This window comes from Helobdella robusta (assembly GCF_000326865.2).
Source record: "Helobdella robusta unplaced genomic scaffold HELROscaffold_27, whole genome shotgun sequence".
Taxonomy (NCBI): Eukaryota; Metazoa; Annelida; class Clitellata; order Rhynchobdellida; family Glossiphoniidae; genus Helobdella; species Helobdella robusta.
The window spans coordinates 1,107,816-1,120,316 of record NW_008704392.1 but is presented as its reverse complement, the minus strand read 5'-3'; the positions used below and the strand labels follow the sequence as shown (position 1 = coordinate 1,120,316).

Sequence of the window (12,501 nt, the reverse complement as noted above, 5' to 3'; positions counted from 1 at the left end):
TATATATATATATATATATATATATATATATATATATATATATATATATATATATATATATATATATATATATATGTTTATATGTATCATCTTCAATCATTACTGGAGCTATCATCATCATCGTCATTACATCCAACAATATCATTTTAATAAATTCTACTGATATCATCATCACCACCACCATCATCGGCGTTATTTTTTATGACGTCATCATCATCCTTATTATTATTATTGTTGTTAATTATAATATTGTTATTATCACCACCACCGTCATCATCATCAACGCCATCATCATCATCAACGCCATCATCATCATCATCATCATCATCATCATCGTCATCATCATCATCATCGTGAAATTCTACACGATTGTCATCACTATCGTTACCGTAAGAATAGTAAGCATGGAAAGACCGCTGATAAATACTGCCATCATCATCATCGTCATCACCCCCATCATCATCATCATCATCACTATAATGATGATTGTGGTTATTGTTATTGTGGTTGTTAGTGTTATGATCCACATCATCATCATCATCATCGTCGTCATCATCCCCATCATCATCATCACTATAATGATGATTGTGGTTATTGTTATTGTGGTTGTTAGTGTTATGATCCACATCATCATCATCATCGTCGTCGTCGTCGTCATCATCGTGATGATGACCTCTTATCACTGTTGCCCCATCTACCATTGGTTCTATGTGACCGTGCATATAACTTCCTGCTTATTATTATTATTATTGTTATTATTGTTATTATTATTATTATTATTATTATTGTTGTTGTTGTTGTTGTTGTTGTTGTTGTCATAGTTGTTATTATTGTTATTATTATTGCTGCTACTTCTACCTCTACTTTTATTACTGTTATGACTACAGCTGATAATAATAGTATAATGTTAATAATAAAAATGAATACCAAAAATAATAATAAACTGCTACCATATTTAGTTGATGATCCGACAGACGAAATCTTCTTATGAATCTTTGTTGATGTCTCGTGCTTCCGAAAATTATTATTTACATAATTATTTTTATTATTATTATTTTTATTATAATTATTATTATTGATGTTGTTGTTGATGTTGTTGATTTTGTTGTTGTATTCTGTGACTTTGTTGATAAGGTGGTCATTTTTGTTGATGACGTTTTTGTTGCTCACGTCACGAATGCTGTAGTTGTTGTAGGCAAGAGTTTTGTTGATGACGTCATTTTCGTTGATGATGTCATTTTTGTTGGTGTTGTTGTTGTTACTGTTGCTGTTAATAATTCCACTTTTGTCAATAACTTCTGAATTCAGAAATGACGCCAGCCTATCATGTTGAGATTTTATTGGATTGTACAACAAGGGTTATGTATTGTATTGTAATGTATTGTATTGTGTTTGTGTTGTATTGTATGTATTGTATTGGTATTGTATTGTAATTCCCTTGTATTGTATTTGTATTGTATTTTATGTATTGCATTGTATTAGAGGTAATGTATTGTATTTGTATTGTATTTGTATTGTATTTGTAGTGTATTGTATTTGTAGTGTATTGTATTTGTAGTGTATTGAATTGAGTGGCGTTATATTGTATGTATTGTATTGCATTGTTTTTTTTGTGGTTTTTTGTATCAAATGATATACAAACATTTTCAAATCTTTTTTGGAAAAACTCGCTTCCTCCAGAAGACAAGTCGGCAGAAATAAATACAATGGCTTTTTCAATGTTTCTTCGGCTTCTTTCTGGAACTCTATTTTCATTTTCTCAAAAAGTAAAAACACTTTTCCATGATAAATGTAATAATAATAATATCAATTGATTAGTGAATGTTTTAATGCATTTTTTTGTAGTAATTAACTTTTTAATGAAAAATTGTCAAAAAATATTTTTTTAAAGAAATTTGATAACTTATATATAACAGCCAACATTTTGACCAAAATGCATCGCCAAAAATTAGTTTTTTAATTTTAATCATTTAAAATCAATAAAAAACTTAAAAAAACCATTAAAGATGAATAGAATTCCTAAACTAAAATGTTAAAAAATGGACTCTAACAATTCATATTTACCTTTACAAATGCAATAAGAGGTCTAACAAGAACACTACGCTTGATAATTTGTAATTCCACGCCATCAAATCCCCAAAATCTTAAAAGTTTAGTAACATTGCTAGCAAACGCGCGCATGGCTTCAGAACTGTTTGGCAAAATTAACTTTTGGGAAGTTTTTTCCAGAATTCCTCTGACGCTTAGGACTGTTATCAAGTCCTGGTTCTGCTCTTTCAGTTTCATAAGTACAGATTTTCTGGTTTGAATTGTAGCAAAGATGGTAATGGTGAGATATATATTAATGAGAGAACCTACAATTTTACTGCTGCTACTACTATTACAACTAACACTATTACTACCACTTTACTTTTACTTTTAATGTTACTGCTACTACTGCTACTACTACTGCTGCTACAGAAAGTATTTTCACTACCACAACTACTTATTTAACTCTAGCAACAACAAATCAAAATCATCAAGTGCAACTAAACAAAAGGAATAATAATAATAATTTGCAAGCAAATGAATGTGAAGATGGGTGGATGATTGAAGGATTGTACAGCTACTAAACAATAGGAATAATAATAAAGTTATAATAAAAAAGTTAAAAGTAATAATAAAATTACAAATTTTTTCGAGGCATGCATCAGCACTAACACATGCAGGTGATTGCCACTGTTTAACCAGTCCACTAATTTCACGCCGGTTCTACGTAGGTAACTCCCGAAGCCTAGAACCACAAAACCGCACTGTCTGGAATCGAACTCGGAGAGCACGTCTGATGTACTACTGTCAAAAATATTCCCAGCCAAATAACAAACCGCATTTGAACCTTCGGAGAATTCATTTGAAAAAAAATTTCGTAGTTTAGTTTCTAAGTTTTTAATTCTTAAATTGTTTTAAAATGATAGCAAAATGAAGAGAATGGTGATACGTGATGATGATAATGTACGGTGACGACATGGCGAAAGATAATACAGATCTGGTGACGATGATAAGAGTATGATGTTATCACTGGGAATATCACGAACGAGAAGCGTTGTTAACGTTTGAAAAATTTTTGAAATTGAAAAAAATTTGGGAGCTATAACAATAGATAAATGACGATGATGCCGTGATAATAATGTGATGTGATGACAACACGATGGTAAAAATATTATTATCAAATTAATTGAAAAATGCATTTATTAAATCAAATATGGAAATATCAATCAATCCCACTGTTATTAATTTTTAATTAATTAATTTAATTAATTTTTTTAATTGCATAAAAATTCTAACATTTTGATGAAAAAGAGCAAATGTTTCCAATGTTTTTCTTTTTATTTTCACCAATTTTTGTAGAATTACCTGGCACGAAGTCTGCGAAGTTTGTCGAGTTCGAGGTGAGAACGTCAACTTTGAAATTTTCACGCTCGTTAGCTTTCGCTGGTTTAGATAGTTTTTGTATTTTACTTTTATAAAATATTAAATGTGCAGCTTTAGTAGCGAGTAATGCTGCTGTGGTGGTAGTAGCAGTAGAAGAAGTAGCAGCAGTAGTAGTGGTTATTACTCCATCTGCAGTTGAAGTTTTATGTTTCCAGAAGAAATTTTTTATAATTTTTTCAAAAAAAGTCTTTTTTTTCGTCGTCAAAATAGGATTTGTAGTAATAATACCGCCAGTAATGTAAATAGTAGTGACAGGGGTAGTGGCTGTTGTAGTGGCTGTGGTAGTAGCTGTTGTGACGGAAGTAGTAGTGAAAGTAGTGGTAGCAGTAGTAGGGAAGGTAGTAGTACTAGTGGTAGCGATTAATTTTTCTTTATGAAAGTTCTTAATTTTACTGAGAATCTTTTCAAAAAAATTGGCACTTGATGATTTTGATGTTGTTGTTGTTGTTGCTAGAGTTAAATAAGTAGTTGTGGTAGTGAAAATACTTTCTGTAGCAGCAGTAGTAGTAGCAGTAACATTAAAAGTAAAAGTAAATTTTCTAGCCATTAATTTTTTAATTTTGGTCGTTGGTTTAAATATTTTTGTGGTTGTTGATGGTTTTAAATTAACATCGTAGTCTACCGACCATTTATTTATTTTTCGTGTTGTTGGTCGTTTTGTCTTCGATAATTTTGCAGTAGTAGTTGTTGTAGCAGCAACAGTTGCAACAGTAGCGGTCAAAAATGTTGTAGGGGCGATTGTGTTGATAGTAGTTTTAAAATTATGAACATTTTTTTTGTAAGCTTTTTTAAAATGTTTATCAGTAAAACGAGATGTAGTAGTAGTAGTAGTTGTAGCAGCAGCAGCACTAGTAGTCATTGTAAAAGTAGTAGTAATAGTATCATAGGTTGTTGTTGTTATAATGTAAGGATGAACAAACTTTTCGATTTTAAAAAGTCGGCGTTTTTTACTCGGACGATGTTTTGTGGTTGTTGTGGTTTCAGTTGTCGCTGCTGAGATGAAATCGTTGTCAATTGTTGCTGGTACAAACACTTGTGTAGTTGTGATTAGTTTGGCGGGAAGGAATTTATTTAAAAGGTTGAAAATCATATTTTTCAGTTGAAACCTTTTAGTTGCTGGGTTTGTTGTTGTTGTTGTTGTAGTTTTGAAAAAAAATGGTCTAGTGACTACGTATATCGTCAATGTTGTTGTTGTCGTTGGCTGAAATATTGATAATCTTTCAAATTTTTGAAATGGCTGTTTCAAACTCTTCTTAACGCATGCAACTTTTCGTTTCGTCACGTGTTCCCTGACGTCATAATAAACCATTTCCGAACATTCTCGATTTCCACTGGTGCCTAAATATCTACGAATTGTCGTTGCTCTTGTTGTTTGTCGTAATGGTAAGTCGTAATTTGTATCGTAAGTTCTGTCGTAAAAGTAATTTTTGAAGCTTTGTACTGGTTTAATTTGTCTACTGGATGGGTTAGAGTTTTGAAAATTTTTCAAGATTTTTTTCTTGATAGGAAGATCATTTTTTCTATTTGTAACATATTTCGTTAGTTCGTATTTTTTAGAATTAATGTCAGGAATTACGTTAATGTCGTCATTGTCGTTGTTGTAATCTGTAATGTAGCTAGCGATGTATTTCATTTCGTTAATATTTCTATTCCGAAGCTTTGTTTTGGTTGTTGGGACGGGAAAAATGTTTGGTTTTGTGTATTTTATGATGTAGTCATTATCCAAATTATTGATTTCGTCATTGTAACCATTGTAGTAATCATTACCATTGCCGTAATTTTCATTGTCGTGAGTGGGGTTATCGTCATAACTGTCTTCACGGTCGTAAAAATTATAATCTGTCGAAGTTTTGTATGCATGTTTGTTCATTTTGAGATTGAATGTCGTTGTGTACAATTTTGGTGCGTTTTGAGCTCTGCGAGAACCTCTAATTTGGTTGTAGCTGTAGAAATAGTCATCGGGTGATTTAGTTGTTTGGGTGAGATGGTAGTTGACAATTTTTTCCTCGTTTGGGGTTTTTCTCTCGCTAAAGAAAAATTTTATTTCGGGATTTTTTGGGACAAAGATTTTATTTGGTGTAAAGGAGTTTTTCAAAATGTTTTGGGTTTGGGGTTCCTGATTTTCGAAGTTATCTTCAGTAGTAAATTCATTTTTAAACACGTTTCCAAATTTATTTTCCAGTCTAAAATCATTTTTCTTTCTTCTGCAAATTATTTTTTTGTCAACGTATTTTTCACCGTTCGCGTCTCTCTTCAAGAATAATTCTTCCTTGCAGTTGCCCTTGGCTCCCTCTGTATCTTTTCCATTTCGTAGATCAATTTCATAAAATCTATTTCCGCTATTTCCATCCTCATCATCTTCTTCCTCTTCCTCCTCTTCCTCCTCCTTCTCATCATCTTTTTTTTCTTCGGAGTTATAATCATCATCATCATCGTAATCGAAAGATCCACCATCATCTAAATTTTGATATATATTGTCTTCGCAATCGACTTCCCTGCAAATTTTACTAACGCGTTCTTGCATCAGGCCATGTATGAGCGTTGGTCTGTGTATGTAGAGAATGCAATGCTGACCTGCGTCTGTGTCAGCATCATCTTCAGGCGTTTCATATCTTTCAAATGTCGGTAATGTGATCCAGCCCTTCTTCCAGTCAAAAAACGATTCCATCCCCGTGTGCTTTCTGCCATTCTCTTCCGTGTTGTCCCTACAGGTCAAACTTTGACTTCTTGACCCGGTTGAGATTTTGACGTTTTTCACCAGACATATTTGCCCTTTGCTATTTTTACAGATCTTAATGTTGCTTTTTGCAATTTTTTTATCGGCGTGTTTGGTGTTTAAAGTTGTTCGGAGTAATTTCACTTCGATTTCAGGTTTTTCGTTACCCGTATCATTTGTATCATCTTGGTTTTTTTTGCTAGTACTATTTATATCATCATATTTTTCTTTGTTAGTACCATTGGTATCATGAACATAATTGATATTGCCATAATTTATTTGATAATCGGTTGAGTTGTCATTTTCTTCAGAACTATCGTCACTGATATCTTTCACCTTATAATTTTCACTTTTTTGTAAACCATTCAATATTATTTTTTTACTTTTTTGGAGGTTTTCGTTATAACCTAAATGACTGCCACTAAACTTGCCACCTCTTATAACTTCTCTATAACTTTTTCGTCTACCAGTCAGACCGGTAAAATCGGTAAAATTATCACCAACAGTTACATCGTCATCGTCGTCATCCTTGTTATATGTCTTTTCATCATCATTATCATTATTAAGACCATCATCATCATTATTAAGACTATCATCATCATTATCATTATTAAGACCATCGTTATCATCATCATCACCATTATAATCAACAAATTTGGCGTCGTAATCGTCAACTGTGAAGGTAGTAGCGGGCGCGTTTTTTTCAATTTTTGTAATTCTCCTACTACCGTTACTGCAGATTTCCAGGAGACTTTCAGTTTCGATTCCATCTCGAGAGTTTATCTTTCTCTCTATCTTGCAGCCGTTTTTGAAATCGTCGTCATAACTTTCCTCATCGCCATCGTCATTGCCATTATCATCATCATTATCATCATCATTATCATCATCATCATCATCATCATCATCATCATCATCATCAACATTTTTGTTATTATTTCTCTCACGACCATCATCGTCATCATCTTCGTCGTTACCCTTTTTATCATCATCATCATCATTATCTTCATTTGTAGTATCATTATCATCATCACTACCGCCATCATCGTCGTCGTCATCATTTTCATAGGTGTATCTTTTTCCGGTTCTAATTATACCTCCGGAGGCCAATGACCTTTCGATATCAATGTTTACTTTTGCACTTACAACTTCTTTAATAACGTCGCCAGAATTGCTTGGGCTGCCGATACCGAAATTATTATTATTAATATTATTAATATTATTATTATTATTAGTAGTAATTGTAGTAGTAGTAGTAGTAGTAGTAGTATTGTTGTTGTTGTTGTTGTTATTTCTGTTGTCGTCGTCATCTTCTTCATCACTGTCTGTAGTTTTATTATACGTGTGGTTTCTTGCTTTACCGCCATAATTATCATCGTATTCATCGACATCTTGTTTAAGAGCTGTTGAGTTGAATGGGAGTTTGCACATGAATATTATGATTAAATATAATATGTATATATATCATTATCTCTACCACCATTATCATCATCATCGTCATCATCATCATCGTCATCATCGTCGTCGTCATCATCATCATCGTCATCATCATCATCGTCATCATCGTCGTCGTCATCATCATCATCGTCATCGTCATCAGTGACGTCATCATCATCATCAAAGTCAATATCCTTATCGAAATCATCACGATCGCAATCATCATCGTCGTCATCATCATCATCGTCATCGTCATCATCATCATGGTCATTATCATTGCAAGAGACAGTAATGCACTGAGGAACATATCACCACATGCTATTTGAATGAAAGCAGCTGTCTTTTGAATTGTAATGATTTTAACGACGACGATGATAATGATAGTGATGATGATAATGGTGATGATGATGATAATGATGATGATTGGTTAGGGATGATAATGATAATAAAAAAAATTGTTTCAATTTTAAAAATTTGATCGAAAGATGCGGGATTCTACCATTCTCTCTCTCTCTCTCTCTGCTTCTCTTTTTTTCCTTCTCTCGCTCTCTTCTCTCTTTCTTTTCTTTCCCTCTCTCTTCCTCTTCTTATTTGTTAGCTTTTCATCTCCATACTTACCACATGACTACCTCAAAACATTCTCCATATGGAAACAAAATCCATTTCTGAAATTTAAAAAGAAAGAAATAAAATAAAATAAACAGACTTGTTTGGCCATCGCAATAATAAAAGTACGTCAGTAGCAATAACGCCAACAGAAGCAACAACACTTGAGTTTTCTTGACAACCGCCATGACATCTGTCGACTGGGGACGAAAAAATTATAAATTTTCCTTTTTTTATTATGTTTCTTCTTATTCTTTTAAAATTTTTCTCTATTGATGAATGAATTGATTAGAACAAGCCTTTCTTGGGACTATTTGAGATGGGGTTATATTTGCCTCAACGATAAAATTGATAATGATGACATCATTAATTTTTCAAATAAATAAATAAATTGTTTTATTTATTTAAGAAAAATTATCATCAAAAAATATTGTAGTTTGCCTCTTCTATCACCAATCAAACGTATATTTAACAATTTTATATAAATAATTAAACTATTCTTAAAATAAATTTAGGTTGGTAAGTTTTTATTTTTGCTGGTATGATATAGCGAATACAGGGCGGCGGATTCCGTAGGCTGGATTCAGGAAAATGGATCTGGAGTGCATCCACTCCCACAAGACAATGAATGAAGAAGGTTTTGAAGATCCCGTGTAAAATTCAATAAGGAAATAACGAAAATTAGCAGAGAGGAGGTGATAAATTTAGGATTTTTAAAAATCATTTCCACAACGGAATGGGATCAAACGGGAGTTATCGGAAAAGTACATCAGCCTTAAAATTTTAAGACTGCTCCTTCTACAGCCGCAATGTTCCAAATCCGCCACTGACAAAAATAATTACAATTATTATTACTATTATTACAATTATTGTTAACAAGAACTTTATCAATTCGAGTCAATTAATTTTTTTATAATTGTAAGAGGATAAAATGATCGAAGTCTGTGTTCTTCACACTCAAAATCAAATATTTACGATTAATAAGTGGTCCATTGCTATAAATATCAATAAAACCGACTGCCTTTTAAACCGACTGAACCCATTTTGTAGTGATGTTATGTCGGTATCGATCGAATACTTTTGTTCTGTAATGTCGGATATTAAGCAATCGGTTTTTGTTACATGATTCTACGAAGAAGTAATGGCCGGTATGTTTGTTTGTGGGGTGTTTGTTTGTTTTTGTTGTGTGTGTGTGTGTGTGTGTGTGTGTGTGTGAGTTTGCATATGTTATGTGGGAGTTTGTGTGTGTGTCGGAAGGTATGTATGTGTGTGAATCTATCATTTTGAAATTAAATTACAAATACGTCCATTTATTAGCCAAAAATGCATAAAACAAACAAATAAAATCAGAATACACAAAAATTTATTACAAACACATACATACACAAATATACACAGACGCGTAAAAACATAAAAAAACACATACAAACTTCCAAATACTCGTACAAATATACAAGACATGAAACAAGAAAAAAATATTTTCCTGTCAACAATCATTACATATCCACAGAATTAAAGACGTGAACGAGTGTTGAACGTTGTCATTTAATCAAAGCAAAGAAAGTGAAGAAAAACGGAAAATGAAATTATTTTTGTGACTAAAAACAAGAATAAAAATGAATTTTTTTTAAATCGAAAAACTCCCGCCAAAAAACTCAAAATTAACGACATCCCATTTTTTAAATCCAAAAAAAACATATTTGATACATACGAACATACAAACATACATACATGCATACATGCATGCATGCATTCATGCATGCACGCATGCATGCATAAAGAGAAAAGAAAAACAGTAGTCTTAGAAACATACCAACACAAAAAAATCTTGCAAACCAAGATATGAAAAGAAACAAATAAACAAACATACATACAAACAAACAAACGAACAAGAAAACAAACATACAAACAAAGCACGAACATAGATACAAACAAACACATAAACAAATAAACTGATTTCAAAATTAATCATGCATGCGTGGATGTATTGCTAGTGAAAGGTTATTTTTAGCTGCTAATCGCACACATATTTATTTGACATTGAATTCTTTTACCGTCCATTCATTCGTTCATCCACTCTTCCTTCCTTCCTTCCTTCCTTCCTTCCTTCCTTCCTTCCTTCCTTCCTTCCTTCCTTCCTTCCTTCCTTCCTTCCTTCCTTCCTTCATTCATTCATTTTTTCTTTCATTCATTTTTCATTTTTTCATTCATTAATTCGTCTGTTCGTTCATCAGCTCATCCGTTCATTTATTCAATTTTATTTTTGTCAAAACATTCCAAAATTTTTCCTATCATTCTTAAATAAATAAAAATCAAAGACAATGAGTAACGAAAGATAGCAAAAAGTATAAATAAAAAAGTTACGTATATCAAATTCATTATTTATGCTCCACAATAAATCATACGTCGTTACATTCAATATCGCCAAGTAATCAATCATAGAGCCACACACACGAAAACTCAAACACACACATACACAAAGAGAGAAAGAGAGAGAGAGAGAAAGAAAAATATATGAGAGAGAGATAGAGAGAAATATATAAATATATACATATTGTTGTAACGACCATTGAACTTGTAGGGTACAGTTATTTCTGAATAGACTTACTTCGGATGAACTTTATGAAAAAGAAAACAGTTCTAGCAATTACTTGTGTGCATTGCTGTGATCAATCACTCGTTGATTCAATGGTTAAAATCGTTAGAATACAGCACAAGAACTAATCGACAGGTAAATCACGGAATACAACCAATCGTCAATGATTAAGCTCCTCTCGACAGACTATTTATTTTGAGTTCTTTTAGCTCTGGCGTTCTTCACTGCAGTGAGTTCACTTCTGACACCAGTGTTGTAACCTCCTGAAGATCCCACTTCTGACACCAGATGTTATCTTTAACGCCGAACATGCTGTGATTTTCATCAATATATATATATATATATATATATATATATATATATATATATATATAAAGAGCAAAGCTAGCTAAACAATAAGTAAAAGTACATTGTCATTATCATTGCCATCCTCATCAGCACTATTAGTAATAACAATAATAATTATAATTATATTATTATTTTTTATTTTATTTTTATGATTTATTATTAATTTATTGTCATTTTGAAAAGTTACATACATAACAATGATTGACATTTGGTTGCTTATATGGCACCAATATATGTATTTATGTATGTATGTAAGTATGGATGTATGTATGTAGGAATGTATGTATGTTTGTATGTAAGTATGAATGTAAAGGTATGTATTTATCTATATATCTATGTATGTATTTATGTATATATGTATATATGTATCTATGTATGTATATATGTAAAGGTATGTATTTATCTATATATCTATGTATGTATTTATGCATGTATGTATTTATGTATGTGTTTGTGTACGTATTTGTGTGTGTATGTATGTATGTATGTGTTTAATATGTGTGTGTTTTGGGTTTAAAACGTAGGCTGTTTTTTTATTTCTCTCAGTTCTATATTATCATCACAAATGTTTGAATGTCAATGATAGTAATAATAATAATAATATCAATAATTGTAACAACAACAACAGCAATAATAATAATAATAATAATAACAATGAAAAAATAATTATTATAATTTTTGCTATTTATAAATTTCTGTATTGATGAAATTATAACTGATATACACTGCTATTATAAATAAAAAAAACAACAACAACGTAATAATAATAATAATAATAATAATAATGATGATAAAATCATTATTATTATTCTTAATTTTATTATCTAGTTATGACGCCACTATTATTATTATTATTATTATTTCATTATGACGTCATGATTGATGATATATATACATTTATTAACATTTTTAATTTAGATTATCGAATCGTGGATTATGATAATAATAAATAAAAGATTAAACATCTGCTCTAGTTTTGCAGCCCTGGTCTGTTTTTAAAGTAAGTCGTGATGATGATGGTGATGATGGTGGTGGTTATGATGGTGATGATGATGGTGGTTATGACGGTGAATTTTATTGCTACGATGACGATGATGACGACGACGATGCTGGTGATGGTGTATTGTATTGTTGAGTTTTTGTGTTGTATTGTATTGTAATATATTGTTTTGTTTTGTTTTCTATTTTATTTTATTTGTTGTGTTGTATTGTATTGTATTATATTGTATTGTATTATATTGTATTGTATTGTATTGTATTATATTGTATGTTATTATATGGTATTGTATTGCTTTTGCTCTGATCTATTTTTATAGTAAATAAAGATGAT

At 31.3% G+C, this 12,501-nt stretch overlaps 1 protein-coding gene across 1 annotated transcript; it reads right to left on the bottom strand.

Annotated features, from left to right (window-relative positions):
• Positions 1–706: 706 nt before the first annotated feature.
• HELRODRAFT_173658 (hypothetical protein) lies at positions 707–8,415 on the bottom strand (the record flags this gene model as incomplete). Its single annotated transcript, XM_009020266.1, has 8 exons — positions 707–730; positions 1,123–1,321; positions 1,643–1,758; positions 2,065–2,299; positions 2,701–2,875; positions 3,394–6,650; positions 7,299–7,587; positions 8,328–8,415. 8 exons carry the CDS (start codon positions 8,413–8,415, stop codon positions 707–709), a joined length of 4,383 nt encoding a protein of 1,460 aa, XP_009018514.1.
• Positions 8,416–12,501: the final 4,086 nt, after the last annotated feature.